An 18,926-nucleotide genomic window follows, 5' to 3' on the forward strand; every position below is an offset into this window, starting at 1 on the left:
CTCACCACTGCTCCAGGGAGACCCCCTATAGCAGGTTAGGACCTGGGAGTCCCATTGAGATCAATAGATGGGCGGCGACCACAAAACAAAGAGGAAATGGGGAAAGCCAGCGCGGCTCTAATCCAATTAGCTAAATGCAATTCCTCCCTCCTCCCAAATCAATGTCGTCTGTCTCTGCCTGCCGCAGTCCTGCCTGGACGGAACCCTGGACAGAACTCTTCCTTTCACTGATTCGCTCTCTCTTTCTCCTCCCTCTCCCACTTTCTTTTTCTTGTTCTCTCTCTCTCTCTCTTTCTCCTCCCTCTCCCACTTTCTTGTTCTCTCTCTCTCTTTCTCCTCCCTCTCCCACTTTCTTGTTCTCTCTCTCTCTCTCTCTCTCTCTCTCTCTCTCTCTCTCTCTCTCTCTCTCTCTCTCTCTCTCTCTCTCTCTCTCTCTCTCTCTCTCTCTCTCTCTCTCTCTCTCTCTCTCTCTCTCTCTCTCTCTCTCTCTCTCTCTCTCTCTCTCTCTCTCTCTCTCTCTCTCTCTCTCTCTCTCTCTCTCTCTCTCTCTCTCTCTCTCTCTCTCTCTCTCTCTCTCTCTCTCTCTCTCTCTCTCTCTCTCTCTCTCTCTCTCTCTCTCTCTCTCTCTCTCTCTCTCTCTCTCTCTCTCTCTCTCTCCTTTCCTAGATCCTTTTCCCCTGATCATGTGAAGCAGGAATTCGAGCAGAGCACTGACTGGTGATGTCTTTGGGAACCAGAAGGGCGACCATTAAGACCACATGGTTAAGGACAGCCAGACAACTACATTGTGCTCCTATAGCTCACACAGTTGGGTTCCCAAGCTATGGGACAGGGTCCACCAGATACAGTCTCATTTGTTTAGGGAAACTAAGGTACTAAGTAGAATATCCCAATAACTCCCACTGCTCAGCCTCAGCACTGTGGAACTTCTATACAATACACACTAGGCCTACAGTTTACCCTATAGAAGTCCTGTAGACGTGTGTGTGTGTGTGTGTGTGTGTGTGTGTGTGTGTGTGTGTGTGTGTGTGTGTGTGTGTGTGTGTGTGTGTGTGTGTGTGTGTGTGTGTGTGTGTGTGTGTGTGTGTGTGTGTGTGTGTGTGTGTGTGTGTGTGTGTGTGTGTGTGTGTGTGTGTGTGTGTGTGTGTAGCCCTGGTCAATGTTCTCCATGTCCTGTACTTCCCTCTCCTTTGTGGAGTTGTCGATGTGTCCATCTCTGCATTAAGGCTGAACAATAGAGAGAGTCTAGAGGCTACATCTTAACACGCTGTGTCTCAATACTGGGGGGCTTTGTACTGTGGATCCATACTCCCTTGTGTCTTGTGAACTGCTGCTAGTAGAGAACTAGCGTCCACATTAGAGTAAACACACAGTTTGTAATGTGTACAAACGGCTATTGATCTAATAAAAGGCTACAAATAGACATGATTCAAACAGGACGAGATATCTGAAAGCCTCATCTGGCTTCTTCTGCTTCACAAGCACTCCTGCACTAATGTCTCTTCATCTGGTAATGTCTGATGCCATCATTTCCACAAGCTGGATGCTACAGAGAAGCTGACTGTTGACGCTAGAAGGATACGGAGTCCTTCACACACTGATGACTGATCTAGAAATCTTCCTCAAAACCAACTCAGTTGTGTGCAGAGCTGGGAGAAGGGCATCGTGTGTGTGTGTGTGTGTGTGTGTGTGTCAGCAGGCCCACCTGCAGAAACATCTGCCTGGTCTGCTCACACTGCGGCACAAAGCCTGCTGCTGCTCTGGCTCAGATACAGGACACACACATTTGTGTACACACATGGGCGCGCACACACACACTAACATATTTGTTCCTTCATACAGAAAGGTGTGCATTCATCATACTTTTCTTACACATGTGCACTCACCCCACACAACCAACAGTTACACACAGGCGTGACCTTTGACTGCACACACACACACACACAGGATCTGCCAGACGGTCATACATGTCCAGTTGCAACTAAAGTCACCCAGCAGGTCCCAGTGGTCCAATCACATCATTTCATATTATCCCAGGTGACCAATCAGGAGTCTGCAGCAGACTACAGGGAGATCTGGAAGCCACCTGAACTGGTGTCATCTAGACTAGTGCTGCTTTAGCTCAGTCTGGGCAGGCAAGGAAAGATGGAAGTGATTTCTGAAAATCTCCCTCTATCGCCCCCATGTTAAATATACTGTAGTACAGTTCATGTACCCCACTACTGTAAATACTGATGGAGGATGAAAACCCGGTCTTCTCCACCACTGATGTGTACAGGTTTGGTCATTATGATTAAAAAAAGAAGCTAGAAGTGAATGTCTATGAATGGCAAAAAAGTATTTAGTCAGCCACCAATTGTGCAAGTTCTCCCACTTAAAAAGATGAGAGAGGCCTGTAATTGCCAACAATGACCTCCGTCATTGCCAACAAAGGGTATATAACAAAGTTATTGTTATTGACTAAATACTTATTTTCCACCATAATTTGCAAATAAATTCATTAAAAATCCTACAATGTGATTTTCTGGATTTTTTCCCCTCATTTTGTCTGTCATAGTGTAAGTGTACCTATGATGAAAATTACAGGCCTCTCTCATCTTTTTAAGTGGGAGAACTTGCGCAATTGGTGGCTGACTAAATACTTGTTTGCCCAACTGTAAGTAATAAATCAGTGATAGAGGATTCAGTGTTCATGTAATAAGAAATCATATGACTTAAAAACACAACGTATAAATTAATTGATGCAATTTTCATAAAAATTCACATAAGAAACAGTGGCACTTATTTTCAATTGCATAATGTACGCAATGTGTTCCAAACTGCAAATAAAACATGAAATGGATAGAGGCCTAGATGCATAGCAGAAGGTGTGTGTATACAGTATGTAGATACTTCTGAATGTGTGTCTGTATCTATCAGAATGCTCCCGGTGGGCTGGTTAAATTGATGAGGCCTTGTTTCTCTGATTGTTGAGGTGCAGCTAAGGATGAATATTCAATGTGTTCAGGCTTTCTAGAAACCTCAGAGCGAAGGAGGAGACAATGTGTGTGGGTAGAGGGAGAGAGTGGTAGACACACACACACACACACACACACACACACACACACACACACAGCAGCCGTGGGAGGAGAGAGCAACAGTGACAAACAGCTCTGGTGCTACAGAGGTGGCAGGAAATCTATCAAACCGGACAATAAAATTGCAATTGAGTTTCTCCAGCTTTTTTTTTTTATAGCAAATGCATGTATCTGGATGGCTAGTGCTCGCCGCACCTACTCAATTCAAAGACTGCATGTGTGTGTGTGTGTGTGTGTGTGTGTGTGTGTGTGTGTGTGTGGTGCTGTTTTTAGATTGGTACATGGGCACTGTAAACAGAGCTAAGCAGCAAGAGCATTAATCTTGTGCAATTATGGGAAAAGGGCAATTACCATCTGTCCAGTACTGAAGAGAATGATCAACTCCACTACTCAGTCGCACACATTTCTGCACAGCGGCTGGTAGGGCAGTGTCGTAAAGTGGAACTACAGAGCAGCGTGTGATTGTGGCCATGTGCAACGTGCTACAGCAATAAGCTCGGGGCGACACACAACCCTAAACACACGGGGTGTTATTTACAAATAAACAGTCACTTTGGGTTGATTTTGTACTGCACAGGACTGATGTCAATTGGACAAGCCTATGACTTTTAACATGTGTCTTCGCATCCGCTCCCAGCTAATTTACAATATATACAATATATTATACAATATAATATACAATAAATCAATAAATATGAGAAGAATCATTCATGGTGTGCTTTCATGGAAAAAATAACATGTTTTAAAGGTCTTGTGAATAAATGCTGTGTATTTACTGCTACAGTCTACAGTGTAGAAAGCAATAATTGTGATTTGATGTTTAAGCTTGTGTAAAACTCTGAAGTGAAATAGTCCCTATCATTTGTCTATGAACAGTTTTAGTACAAAATTACATCACAAAAAGGAAATTACTGAAAAATGCCTTTCACGATAAGAGACTTAAAGTCCCAAAGGCAAAAATGCAGAAACGGCAGCAGAATCATTTGGAACAGTCGAGCCAGAATTGGCGGTGATGTCATTTTGTAGCTGTCTTTGTTTTTTTATCTCCCATGTCTCCACAACTACATATTAACTCAGCACTGTCCTTACCAATGATATGAGAAATCCTTCAGTCAGATATGATAGTGGATACACAAAGTTATTTTTTCGCATACAACCTTTAGGTTAGGTACACACGGACAGGGTTGAGGTGGGGTATGTAAATGTTGAGGTCGAGAGCTTTTGGTCTCGCAAATACTGTGCAACCACGCCAACCAACTTCAGTCCTGAGAAGGAGAGAGACAGTGCCAAATGGTATAACTGTGCCCCCTAGTGGCCTTTATCCACCACTACATCCTCAGAACTCCATAGACATCCACCTCAACACAAAAATAGCCTAGTATCCCTCAACCAACCTTCAATCTGCCAAACTTTATAAACCACCCACACCACAATCCGACACCGACCAAATTACTTCACTGCCTTGGAACCTGGCTCCGTAATCCAATATCAACAATTCATTTTTAAACAGCCTTTTTTTAAATTGAGTTTCTGAAATAAGAAGTGCCGGCAGTTTATGTTTAACTAAAGAGTGGGAAACTCAATACATAAATAAATGACTAGAAGGGATGGAAGAGGAAAAATAACTGATTCCGTTAAGTCAGCACACAGCCGTTTTCACATCATAATCAGCACAAGATATCCACCAGGCTGGATCTGACGGGCACCGAGAGAGAGGCACTTCTCTGTTAGTCAGTCACTATTAATCTATGAGTGGGTCATTGAGGATAGGAGGGATCTTTGGACATTCCCTCTGAGACCGTTATTATGTCAGGATCCAACTTAAAACATGGAAGCCCCTGACTGGTTGGATAGAGAGTTGAGCTAGATCTTGACGGCTGAGCGCCCTGGAGAAGCTGAGGTAGGAGAAAGGGCAGCGAGGTGAGTGGAGTCTAATTTCAGTGCTAAAGAAAGAGAGAGAAAGTAAGAGGAGAGTGAATGAGAGCGGGGGAGAATGTGTGTGTTCACAAAATAATGAAAAAGAGAAAATGATGTAGCTAAAAAGAGAAGAGAGAACAAATAGATTGGAAGAGCACGAGAAAGAGTCGACAATCCACAGAGACGTATAGAAGCCTATCCAGAAACCCTGGTGCTGGTGAGACAGAGTTTGGTTGACCGTCTGACGGGGTTAATGAGCTCTCTGACCTTGGAGTGGGTGATGGACAGGGTGTCCACCCACACGCGCCAGCCGCCCCACTCGTACTTGATGGCGTGGTAGAGCAGGATGCGGAAGATGGCGTACACCATCTCAGTGACCTTCTGCTCCTCGCTGCTCTTGGGGTTGATGAAGCACAGAGAGAGCATCCAATCTTGCCACACCGAGCACTGCAGGAGGCTCCTGATAGACACACACAAACACACACTGATAAAAGTCCCCCGAAGACTCAGTACTGTATGTGCGTACATACACACAAACATTTGAAAACAATTCTACATACACAGCACACTCATGTAGTGTACAGATACACAATATCACACATCTTCAAAACATCCTGTACTCTGAGCATATGAAGGACAAAGCTAGTTGGCCTCACTGCAGTAAAGCCCCGGCACGGCGCCAGCATGAAGAACTGGGAGATGTAATCGGACAGGGGATGTATGCCAGGAAAACGTCCTGAACTCAACCAGAGGGCTGTACTGAAGTGATATTGGTGCCGACCTGGGTTCAAATAGTATTTGTTTCCTTTCAAATACTCCCGAGAGTGGATTGATTGCGCTTGAGAGAGGTTGCCTGGCGCAACTGAACCAATGGAATAGTAGCAAAACTGCAAAGCTCCGCCCACCTGGCACTCCAGGGGGGCTCAAGCAAACCCTGAAAGTATTTGAATGATTTCAAATTCTATTTGAACCCAGTTCTTGTTTAGTGGTAGTCTATTGCAGAGTAGTCCACTCCGGGGCTGAGTCGTTCCTTAACTCCTGTTATATACGCTGTTATTGAACAGATCATGAACATGTCTGACAGGAAGACCCTGTCGTAGTGTACTATGTAGTGTACTAGAATGTGGTGTACTTGGTAGTACACTTCAGGGCTGAGACGTTCCTTACCTCCGGTTATCTTTGCTGTTATTGAACAGTTTGATCATGTCTGACAGGAAGACCCTGCGCACCTCCATGCTCTCTGGGGAGAGGGGAGAGTTCTTCAGCAGGACAGCGATCACCTTCAGGACCTCTGTCAAAACACAGGAAAACACGTGCTGTTAATGCCCCGTTGCGGTGTGTGACACGGTTTAGTACACACAGACGCACTACTTTCCCTGCAGGGTTACTGACTCGGGTCGTACAGAACAGACGGTCAGCGGAGGAATGCAGAGAACAGACTGTTGTCTGTCGTAGTATAATATCTTCATTACAATAAGGACTTTTTAATACTGATTCCCCAAATAAGAAGTGATTAAGCAAGAGACAGAATCGGAGAATTCATTTAAATAAATGAATAAATTTAAATAAATTTGGATTGTTTTGAAAGTAGTATGAAAATTGTGACATGCTACAATACTGATTTTAAATATCTTAATATTGATACTGAATAATACCATTTTACTCCCTGTGAGTGATTCAAATTGTGTATCCTAAATAGCAAAAATAACGTATTTTTCAAATGAACACACTTTCCAAGAAAACAAATCAAATACAGAGGGAGTAAGAGTCAGACCACAATTCAACAACACAATCAGACAATTCATCTCAACATGTGTGAATCATTGTGTCACAAGCCATCTTGATTTCACTGTCAGCAGACACCTCAACATCTATGTGGTGGAAACGATCAAACAAAGTTTGATATTGTTTCAACTCAGAGATGTGTGTGTGTGTATGTGTGTGTGTGTGTGTGTGTGTGTGTGTGTGTGTGTGTGTGTGTGTGTGTGTGTGTGTGTGTGTTTGTTTGTGTACCACGCCTGCCAAAGTCCTATGCAGGCTTCCTGGAACCCTTTCTTTGGTTAACCTAAAGAGACTGGCTGTTTAGATGAATTATATAGACTATGTCAGTGTCCATTTAGCTTGAGTCAGGAAGAGGGGGGGGTTATGATTTCACTTTGTCGTCTTGGACCTTGGTGGTAACCAACAAGGACCCCTCGCAGCCCAGACGTTTGTTGTTTCTATACGCCTTAGTCAATCAAATTATGAATCACTGAACTCTCACTGCCAGAAAATTACCCCTGCATGTTACTGGGGGACGGAGAGATGTGAGTATGGGGTCTTTTCTCCCCCCATTTGGTCTTGGGTTCTTTCCATAGAGTTAATTTAAGGGAAACGGTACTTCCTTAGTTTGTTTGATTCGCTCTGACGTTACTAAAGACTGCAATCAGGCCCATTTTGAGGCTTCAGAGCAGATAACATCAAGAAGAGAACGCAGGCAGCTACAGTAAAGGAGAAACAGACTCCATGGTGCTCCCATGGCCCAGAACTCCCATAAAGTGTGTTGAGTTGACATGCAAAAAGCACATAGGACTGTCTCCATGTATTTTACTCTGCACACGACTGGGTGCCTTTACCACAATAAAGGGCATATACTAATCAATGTGTGACTATGAGATGTGTAACACACACACACACGAGGTTAAATTGTACGATTAGAGCAGGGTTCAAGTAAACCTCGGTTGTGATTTCAGCCTGACTCAGTTATTTTGCCCCTCTCCGCCACAGCTGGGGAAGTTGATTCTCCCACATATGAAAAGGTTTTGAGAGCTGGCATGTGAAATTAGAGGTAAGTAATGGTCTGAAAATACTAGACGAGGACAGGATGAGACAAGTACATTGATCAAAGCAATGAGGTTGCAATGAGCTTGTTACGTTGCATCAAACAGAAACGAAGCATGGACGTTGTCCCTCTTAATGAGTCATGTATGTAAAAATATGCCACTGGTAGTAAAGGGAAACAGCTACATCTCTGGGAGTATTACTTTAAATTACTGTATGTGTACATTATCAGAATATTAAAAAGATAAACATCAAATGAGAACCCCTTTGCAGAAGACAGGACCATAATTCAAACCATTTTAAATGTTTCTCATTGCCCAGAAAAACAGTACATTTGTCTGTGCGATACATTTTGAACTATAAATTCCTGTTCCTCTACACTCTTATTAAAAACACCACATAATGCAATAGTATATCAACTTAATGAAATATTAAGTTGCAACGTAAGCTTGTTGCGTCATTTCCCGGATGGATCAAATACCTACTTTTGAAAAATGACAGTTGAGTTTCAAAAGTAGGAAAAGGCTTCTGATTAACATTATATAATGCCGCAGGGCCTGGTGTTGATTTCATGAGGTCTTTAACGATGCACTCATTTTATTCAGTTCCACTTCAGCTGTTCAACGTCAACTGAATAAAACAGATATTTCACAACTTTAATTTGCTGTGAAACATTTTTTTTTTTAAATGTACTATCACAATATCATTTCATTTACGTAGCTTTTTTCTCTCTCAATAGCTACTCGTCTTGATTATTTTTTCAAAAAAACGATGGATTTAAAATGTACCAGCTGAATCTTAGAGCCCAACACGACCACTATTAGCCTAATCGTATATGATCACATACCGTTTGAGTAGTATAGTTTTGTAGCCTCAATTTATGCTCCACATTTGTTGGCCAGTATATAACACTGGCAGTGGCCGTAAGGGAGAAGAGGCTCTCTAGGTCTGGTCAAGCATGCAGTGGTAGGTAAAGGTGATTTATTTAGTGGTGGGGTGCCAAGGGGTGACTCACGCGGGTTGACAATCTTCACATTGGAGTCGGGGTCCGGATGCTGTTTATGGATCACTTGAGTGCAGATCTGCTCGGTCAGGATCTACGGAGAAGGAGAGCAAGAAAGAAGAGACACGGGGAGAAAAGAAAAGGGAGAAATAGAGGAGAGACATAAATACTTTTATGTGAATCTATAGCTCATAGTAACAGCACCACGAAGCACATGAGTTCCACATTGCAATTCCACAGTATTCAGTTCAAACAGGATCTGCACAGAAAAGGGAGATATGAGATTTACGTAAATACTTTTCTGCATCTATAGCTCATACTAACAGCACCAGGGAAGAGGTACATTGGGCCATATAGAAATCCACATATGTTCGTATGTGTTCACCAAGTCTTTACAGAAGAAATATGTAACAAGAATCAGTGACGAATCGAAGAGACGGCAATATCTCACAGTAACAGCAGAGGAGGAATACATGTAATTCCCCCAGTGTCTCCTGACAATCCCATATATTTCTGTGTGTCAAAATACATCATTTACAAGGTCAGATACAATGATTCCTGTGGAGTTTAATATCGTGTGCATTAATGTCCATCAAAAGTCTTGGTATGCCATTATAACATAGATACATTAACACAAATGACCATCATTTGAGTTTAGTTATTACCAATGGGTGATGATAGAACATCATGATTCAAAACGGACTGCAATGTTCTCAGAAGGGATATGCTATTCAGGTCCAGACAGAAGGAGAATAGCGAGAGCTGACGCAGGCCACAGGAAAACTAGAGTTTAACTACACGTTCTATACAACTCAATCAAACAAACTATAAGTGTTAAATAACTCAGAAAACACACTTCTCATCTAAATAATGTGTTCTCAGAATTCATTCATGTGTAATCAGTGAATGTATAATTGAACTAATACAGTGATGGAAAACATCAGCCAATGCAAATACAAAATGGAGGGCAGTTAGTATTAGGATTTATGGGGGAAGCAAAGAGAAAATAGCTTCGTATGTCAACTACTACATTTTCTTATAGACTCTCCTACACATACACGGCAAGGAAGAGACGAGGGAGGGACTAACTGACCTCGAAGAGCACGTTGTAGGTTGTCATGCTGAACTGGTTGGAGTGGAGCATCAGTCGCTCGTTGAGCAGGGAGAAGAGCCCGTGACCCAGCATGACCTCGGACTTCCTCCTGGAACAAAGGTCAAGGGTCAAACAGTCAAACAGTGAGTATCCATTGACATTTGGTACCAGCGCATTGATCAGTGTATCGTGTTGCACTTAATTACATGCAAACATTTTACCAAGACAGTTAACTATAAATTCACAAAAGCATTACTTGGCACCATTGTATGGTATAGCAAGCAATGTTTCCAAAATGTTGGGCAGTACATATTCCATTTTGGGCTGTCGGTCAGGGACTGGTTGAGGACAGACAAGGACAATTCCCGAAGCCATAGGGTGAGTCACGGACTGTGAATGTTTGTGAACCGCCGCTTGTGTAAGTTTACCAGTGCATCAGAACACATTTGAACACAGTTGAAAGACATGAAAAAAAGCAACCCTGCAGAGGCCTGTCAGGACCCTTCAAAGACAAGTATCCCTCAGAGCTTTCATCTCTGAGTATCACTCATCTGTACATATTCTGGGATGATAAAGCTAGTATTAGTCAGACAGCAAAGAGTCTGACTGTCTCAGGCCCCCCTTCCAGCATTAGAGAACATCCTCTACACACGCATGCATGCCCACGTCCATTTCTAAGGGCACAAGCACTGTTTATGACAAACTGTTCGGTCACCTCTTGTTGGAGGAGAGAAAATGTTGCAAATTTAAAGGGTATTTTCTGCAATTTGACTTTTTTTATGGGGTGCAGAGCAAATGTTGCAGGTTTAAAGCATGTCCAATGTGTTTTCTTGTGATATTTCTGTGACATTACAACATCTATGGGCTAAAAAACCTAGATAAAAAATGTTAGCTGACATGGGCTAGTTGATCTGGACATTTCTGACAAGCTTGTGCATTCTGCTATTCCAACGTTCAAGAGAAAGTTGGACTGTGTTCCCCTAACAACAACAAAAAAGAGTGAAAAAAATATATATTTTTGGGGGGGGCACTGGGGATGAGGATGAGGCTAGAGCTGAGGATGATGCTGGGGATGAGGATGATGCTGGGGATGAGGATGACGCTGGGGCTGGGGAATATGTACTACCACTGATCAAAAGTTTGGGAGATCAAAAAGGAATCAGTAGAATTGGAAATAGAGCCTCAATACGACCTGCACTGTATTTCACCCTGGGTTGTTTTCTTTCGACTCTGACATCTTAATTGGTCGCTGAACCAAAGGAGGCTTACGAGTGGCTAATTTGTTATCTAAAACACTTCTACACAACTAGAGGCAATTTACTCTCCAAAGAGAGAGAAATAGAAGGGGTTTTAATACCAGCTATTCATTTTACTACGGTACGCAGGCTGAACGAGGATTAGATATCGACCTCCACCTGAATGAGACCCTTTTCTCTGTCTGTAGATACTCATCTCCATGATGGGATTTGGCTCTTAGAAATATATAACTGAGGAGAGGCCATTTTGAATTGAAAACACTTTTGGCTGCCTGAAGGTAAATGACTATAGAATAGGAATAATTACATCAATGACTGAGTCTAACTAAGTCCTTCTTTAATCTGGAACAAATGTGCTTTTAATGATCAAGGCAGAATTGAGTGCTTTTATGTGACCAAACGTACAGACAATTCTTAATAATATCCTACAGACAAGAGTACAAGGTAAGTAACAGCAACACAGAGTTCTTACTTAGCGGGCAAGTGTTTGAGGAAGTAGCCCAAGACTTTGAGTGCCTGAACTCTGATTCCTTCACTGTTGGAGGCCAGCAGCTTGTAAATGGCCCTGTACAGAAACAAAGAAAAACACACGAATAACAAATTTTACATATTTAAGCAAATTTAACAGTATCTCAAATTATAAAACCTAAAAGAGTGTATCAGAACCAAACATTTACAGAATCACTTCATGACAGATTATATCTGCTTTGTGAACCTACTATACAGGACATCTACTTGGGTCGTACAATAGAGGTGGTTGGAGCCTTTATGAGTGGCTAGTAAAATGACAAGGCACCCAAAGTGAGCGTCAGACAAAGATTTCCAGAAGCCTTTAAAGTGGGCCTATATCAGACACCAGCCCAGACATGCATGGTTGACACACTACACGTAACCCCCTGTGACAGAGAATGCAAACAGGGTGACTAAATAAGCTGCATAAATCTTGTGCGCCGTCGTCGCCGAATGTCAATAGTCCTGCAGATAAAGGATCAAATGAAGCCAGTAAACCATCTGCATTGGCCTCGGTGTCATCTGGCTTCATTTTGGCTTCATGAAACACAAACAGAACCACAAGGGCACATCTGAAATGGCAGCCTAGTCCCTTTATAGCCTCTGGTTAAAAGTAGTGCACTATTACACAGGAAATAGGGTACCGTCTCCGGCACTACAAATGAAACACGGTACCATTTCGACGGCACACAAAGTAGGCTAACATCACAGCGGTCTTGTTCTCAGAGGCCGCCGGGCCTGTGGCGGAGTGTGCGCCACCCGTTGCCACGGGACATGACGTTATAGTTACAGTACCGTCATAGAAGTCAAACGACTGGAACGGGCACTCCCATTGGAGCTCTGTGATGGGCGGCGGGTCATTCTATTCCTGAAGCTCACCGTACTCCGTTGCGCTGATCAAAGGCCTGCACCATGGAGCCGTGATGCTCCGACATCAGAGCCACCAGCAGCTGAAGCACATCCATTAGATTGTCGTCCTGGGAAAATAAATACAGTTGTACTGAATTGAATGAATCAGATCAGGGAGGAGGACCTGTAGTTAGCATTATTAGCAATGTGATAAATAGTGTGTGTGTGTGCGCGCTAATGGGCTCGCAATTAGCGTCGCCTTTCACTGTGGAGTCATGCAACCCAACAAGAGATGAATAGTGTGGCTCGTGGGTGTGCTGTTACGCCATGTAACATCATGAAGCAGACACCAAAACACACCCTACTGTACAGACACCCACATGGATGCAGAGTACCCACAAACACAGGCATTGACCATGTAAGTGCAATAATTAACTGTTTATTTTCGCACTAATTATTGATTAATTGGTGACACACAACATCAAAGATCAAACCAGTTTCCATCTTGATTATCTACAGAAACAGATCATCAGTCATTTGATAACGAATGTCGACGGAATGAATAACACACGGAAACAAGGGAATTATCTGATGAATGAACAATCCACAGAAGACTGCAGAGCTCCTGAAGGAGAGCAGTTAATCCCCTGGTTCCTGCAGGGATCATTCCTGCTTGTTTTACAGCGCCATCATTTCTCTATGCATCACCGCAGTGTAAACACAGAGGCTTCTGTGAGAGGGAGGGCTCGGTGAAACTTGGCAACGGTTAAAAAGAGCCTGGACGGTTCCCCGGCACAGTGTGATTGGTCTGTCTATCTATAGCAGAGAGGAGAGAGGGTCTGGGAGGCCGGAGCTGTTGGCTTAGAGTGCCACCTAGTGGGCAGTTTTATACCTCAAAACTCTAAAGGAGCATCTTGAGTAAGAACGAACAGGAATTACTGGAGAGTGGACACTGCATGGTGCAGCTGTATACTCTTCACAATAAAGTATCTATTGTATAAAAGTAGTGCACTGTATAGGACATGATATGTTGAATGATCTTTTAGTTGTCACCTCATGCATGGTGAGCAGGTAGTTGAGAATACTCTGAAGCTCATCTTCCTTCACTCCGTAATCCTGAAAATAGAGAGTACAGAATATTAATCTAACTTTTCACCGCTCATAGTTATTGGAGATTAACATTAGGTGCAAAAAGGGATTCAAACGAGATTCTCATTATATACACTTTATAAACTAACCTTCATTATGAGTTGTTTCACAAACAGCAGCAGAAAGGCTCTGAGAGAGTGGATCTCCTTCTGATTGGGTCTCGGACCGTCTACACACACAGACACACACGCACGCAGAGATAAAGTCATTAGAGAAGGTCTGTTGTCAAAAGGATGTTATTTAGGACGCGATGCAGAGCGCACAGCTGTAGCTGGACAATACAAAATGTTTATTCTAGGTTTAGCAGACAACATAGAGGTACAAGAAGGACAGGAAAGCACATTCTGCAGGGGACACAAAGGACTGGATGATGGACCCAGGTCCACACAACAAAAGCAGCGTGCTGCTCAACTTCCATGCCAACACTACAGCAACACTGGTCTGGGGGAGGAGAGGTACCCGTCTGTATCAGTGTGTGTTAGTGGAAATATGAAAGAGGTGTGTGTTCTCTTACCGAGGCCCTTGGGCGTGACTCCGCTGCGGTCCTGGGGGTTGACGACCCAGTAGTAGTACTTGAGCGTGTGCATGACCTGCAGTACCGTGCCCACCCTGCGGATGGCGTTGTAGATGGTCACCGTGCTGATGAACTCGGTGGACAGGTAGGTGTACAACACCAACTGCACCTGGGGCGTAAATAGACACACACACACACACACGTCAGAACACATACAGCCGACTAACCGATGCCCCCACACATTGACTCTGTACCGGTAACCCCTGTATATCGCCTCGCTATTGTTATTTTACTACAGCTCTTTAATTATTTGTTACTTCATATATTATTATTAAATATATATATTTTTTTACTTATCTATTTTTTACTGAACACTTATTTTTCTTAAAACTGCATTGTTTGTTAAGGGCTTGTAAGTAAGCATTTCACTGTAAGGTCTACATTCAGCGCATGTGACAAACAACATTTGATTTGAGGTGAAAAACCGAGCATGAGGTGAGGCAGAAATAAAATCCAATAGCCTAACCTACTGAATGGTGGGCTGTCGCTCTCATGTACTGGAGGAGAGACACAAAGACTAGAGTATGAAAGGATGATGGTGGGATGGACAGAGGTGGATGGGTGTGTGTGTGTGTGTGTGTGTTTGCCTGTCTACACGTCACATGTGTCTGTGCATGTGTGTGTGCCTTCATGTGCCTACCTGCTTGCACAACTGTGTCCTTGACTGTGTGTCACCGTGCATGCGTCTACCTGCCTGCACATGTGTGTGTTCCTGTGCCAGTACCTCTCCTCTCTTACCTTGGCAGGGGCATGGATCCAGATGGCAGGGTTGAACAGGATGTGGTCACACAGCTGCTTGAGCAGCAGGACGCCGTTCTGCAGGTTGCTGAGGTAACGGGCGAAGGCCAGCACGATGTCCAGGACGGACCGAGTCACATGCACCTTGGAAGACTACAGAGGAGGGAGGAGAGGGAGGGAGCAGAGGACACCCACAGAGAGAAAGGTGAATCAGGTTAACTCTGTGTCTAACAAGCCCACTGTCAGCTGTGACCTCTAAATGCAGCTAAGCAATTAGGGCCTTAGATGTAAATAGACATTTAGAGTAACCTGTATACCTGACCACACACTCTCGGACACAATCAACAAGCTACCAGATGTAGGGGCGTTTAGCACTGGTCTCAGAACAGACAAATGCAGTATGGAATTGGAGGGCACAGCACTGAGGCTGAAGGACAGACAGCTCACTATCTGCTCCTCTCTGATGTAATGGACAGAGTGCTGGGAAATCATATTATCCACCTTTCAATTTCAGCACAGAACAGCAATTAGGACGGACGAGAGGAAGACTGCAGAGTGTGAATGTGTCTCTGGCGAGGGGGGTGGGTGGGTGTATCACGTCTCTCACCTTCTCCAGGGTGTAACCGATGACCAGGAAGCCCTTGCAGGCCAGGACCTGCTCTTGCATAGCCACAGAGTTCTTCAGCAGCTCCATCACAAAGGACAGCAAAGTGCAACTGGGGGGAGCGAGCGAGAGTGGTTAGTTGCTGAGTAAGACTTGCCCCTTACAGGATATATACTATAGCTATTGTCTAAGATAATGAGGGTGTCGCCATTCTACCATTCTGCTGTTTGAACACAATCTATGCAACACCTTCCCCTTGAGGGCAGACAAAAGCCACAAAGCCATGATTTTGAACATCACTGAAGGACGAGGGCACTAATATTCACCGCTGGTATCCAGGTTTAGTGAGTAGGACAAGACAACCTTGTGATTGCCATTTGCGCTGCCATCATGCATGGTTGAATCCATTGAATGAACAAAACAACTTCTACTTAGTGAAAAGCAAAATACTCCAGACTGCAGGGCGAGTTCAAACACCACCCCCCACCAACACAATGCACTTTCTCCCACATGGCTACGCACAGATGTGTACAGTATTTTAAAAATAAATTAATAAAGTCAATCAATCGACGAATAGAATAAGACAGTAGTCCACTACCAGACAGAGGTGTCCAGTTCATCGCTGGTGTGCTGGAGGTGATCCAGCTGTGCAAACAGGGGGAAGAGGACCTGCACTCCCCCGATGGAGTGGATGGCACTCTGGACCGAGTGGGTCACCACAGCCTTCACATCCTGAAGAAGGGAGGAATACATACACAAGGATCAGGGGTAGAAATACGGTAGAATCACAACCCTATCAGAACCCTATGGACTGGAGACAAAAGCTGGGTCTTGTCGGTCTGCTTCTGCTTTCGTCTCAGGTGGAAAACAACGCGGATTGGAGGCGGTGTCCCATTTCTCCCTTGTACACCTGGTGTGGTGTTGAAAACACAGTACAACGCCTCTGAACATCTGTCTCCTTTACAGCACTATTACACCTGTCGCTAACGGTGACGGGCTGAGTGGCGGGCGCGTTACCGCGACGTTGAGTTAGTCTCTGAGGCAACATGGCTCAGGTGTCTAGTCTGATTACCCTGATGAGGGTTTTGCTAAATGAGTTCTGTGGATAGAATATTTTTGTGGTTTCTTACGGTCAGATCCCACAGCAGCTAAATGTGCTCTTATGAGCAAGGCCCTTTTCCTCGTGCGTTTACGGTTCCATCTACCAACTAAACAAGCCATTAGTCATTGTGAACACATACGTAGAGGACACTAAGCTACAGACACACGTCCATGAATGGAATACTGACAATGTGCTAACAATAGACGATGGGGTTTGTGTGTGTGTGTGTGTGTGTGTGTGTGTGTGTGTGTGTGTGTGTGTGTGTGTGTGCGTGCGTGTGTTTGTGTGCACAAACATACAGGCCGAGCTGCCTCAGAAAGACAAAGGAGTTCATGCGTTGACTAAACGCGCTGAGAGGCTCAGAGACTAAACTCAACTTCAGTGAGAGAGACAATAGGAGAATTCAAAGTAATTAAATAAAAAGGACAGCTGTGTGTGTGTGTGTGTGTGTGTGTGTGTGTGTGTGTGTGTGTGTGTGTGTGTGTGTGTGTGTGTGTGTGTGTGTGTGTGTGTGTGTGTGTGTGTGTGTGTGTGCGCGCTTCCTAATGTGCATTTAATCAGGCCTGCAGACGACCTTCTGTGATAAAGAAAGTCAAAAATATGGATTTTAATGAGTTGGAGAGAAATACATTTGTGAAGCACTTTCATTACAGTACTTGTCATCTAGTTGCTGCTACCTAGAACTTACATGGTAACAAGTAGCCACCAGAACGTGCCAATTTACTTGACCTCATCATCCTCAGTAACTACAAGGTCAAATAAAGTATTGTATAATATAATAAAGTGCTTAAAGAAAACTCAGGAAACACCACCTTGGTTCAATATAGAAATGACTGGTTGGCAGATCTAATTCTGTAATAGAACAGGGTAGTGTTCTGTTCCCAGCCTGCTAGCCAGCCAGGTGCAGAGTGGTTCATTCTCACCTCTATCTTAAAGGAACAATCCACCCTTTCATTTACAGTGTTAAATAACACGACTATGTGAGAACAATGTTTTTTGTGAACAAATGTTTCATTTTAGCGTCATAATAAGGTTGGTAGCAACATGGAAAATCGTTGTGGAAGTCTGTTGTCGCTCAAGTTAATGACAAAATCCACAATGCAATGCTCTCTATGGGCTGGCTGGATAGCTTGCTAGCAAACGTAGCTGCATACAATAATACCAAACACAAAATCAGCATGTGAAGTAGCTAGTTTGCTGTAAAATCCCCTAAACAAACTGCACTATCAATGTAGGAGACTACAACCTCACTATGTTCAACCTGCAGATTGATGTCAAATCAAATTCTATTTGTCACATACACATGTTTAGCAGATGTTATTTCGGGTGTAGCAAAATGCTTGTGTTTGAAGCTCCAACAGCGCAGTAATATCTAACAAGTAATATCTAACCATTTCAAAAACAATACACACAAATCTACAGTAAAGGAATGGAATTAAGAATATATAACTATTTGGATGAGCAATGTCAGAGCGGCATAGACTAAGATACAGTATAATAGGATACAATACAGTACATACATAACAGATGAGGAATGCATAGACTAAGATACAGTAGAATAGGATAGAATACAGTACATACATAACAGATGGGGAATGCATAGACTAAGATACAGTAGAATAGGATACAATACAGTACATACATAACAGATGAGGAATGCATAGACTAAGATACAGTAGAATAGGATAGAATACAGTACATACATAACAGATGAGGAATGCATAGACTAAGATACAGTAGAATAGGATAGAATACAGTACATACATAACAGATGAGGAATGCATAGACTAAGATACAGTAGAATAGGATAGAATACAGTACATACATAACAGATGAGGAATGCATAGACTAAGATACAGTAGAATAGGATAGAATACAGTACATACATAACAGATGGGGAATGCATAGACTAAGATACAGTAGAATAGGATAGAATACAGTACATACATAACAGATGAGGAATGCATAGACTAAGATACAGTAGAATAGGATAGAATACAGTACATACATAACAGATGAGGAATGCATAGACTAAGATACAGTAGAATAGGATAGAATACAGTACATACATAACAGATGGGGAATGCATAGACTAAGATACAGTAGAATAGGATAGAATACAGTACATACATAACAGATGAGGAATGCATAGACTAAGATACAGTAGAATAGGATAGAATACAGTACATACATAACAGATGAGGAATGCATAGACTAAGATACAGTAGAATAGG

The 18,926-nt window shown here is 43.2% G+C and overlaps 1 protein-coding gene across 4 annotated transcripts in view; it reads right to left on the minus strand.

The window, feature by feature from the left end:
- The window catches only part of LOC135507579 (lipopolysaccharide-responsive and beige-like anchor protein), a 334,560-nt gene that overhangs the window by 254,845 nt on the left and 60,789 nt on the right, over positions 1 to 18,926 (minus strand). For all 4 annotated transcript variants that reach the window (XM_064927105.1, XM_064927106.1, XM_064927107.1 and 1 more), the window contains exons 11-22: positions 16,189 to 16,322; positions 15,594 to 15,702; positions 14,987 to 15,139; positions 14,189 to 14,357; positions 13,764 to 13,843; positions 13,579 to 13,641; positions 12,556 to 12,653; positions 11,639 to 11,731; positions 9,911 to 10,019; positions 8,830 to 8,911; positions 6,162 to 6,285; positions 5,262 to 5,454 (exon numbers count right to left, since the gene is read on the minus strand). In XM_064927105.1, coding sequence (XP_064783177.1) covers positions 5,262 to 5,454; positions 6,162 to 6,285; positions 8,830 to 8,911; positions 9,911 to 10,019; positions 11,639 to 11,731; positions 12,556 to 12,653; positions 13,579 to 13,641; positions 13,764 to 13,843; positions 14,189 to 14,357; positions 14,987 to 15,139; positions 15,594 to 15,702; positions 16,189 to 16,322 — 1,407 coding nt within the window. The remainder of the gene's footprint in view (positions 1 to 5,261; positions 5,455 to 6,161; positions 6,286 to 8,829; positions 8,912 to 9,910; positions 10,020 to 11,638; positions 11,732 to 12,555; positions 12,654 to 13,578; positions 13,642 to 13,763; positions 13,844 to 14,188; positions 14,358 to 14,986; positions 15,140 to 15,593; positions 15,703 to 16,188; positions 16,323 to 18,926) is intronic.

The sequence above is a fragment of the Oncorhynchus masou genome, chromosome 21 (assembly GCF_036934945.1).
Source record: "Oncorhynchus masou masou isolate Uvic2021 chromosome 21, UVic_Omas_1.1, whole genome shotgun sequence".
Classification (NCBI taxonomy): domain Eukaryota; kingdom Metazoa; phylum Chordata; class Actinopteri; order Salmoniformes; family Salmonidae; genus Oncorhynchus; species Oncorhynchus masou.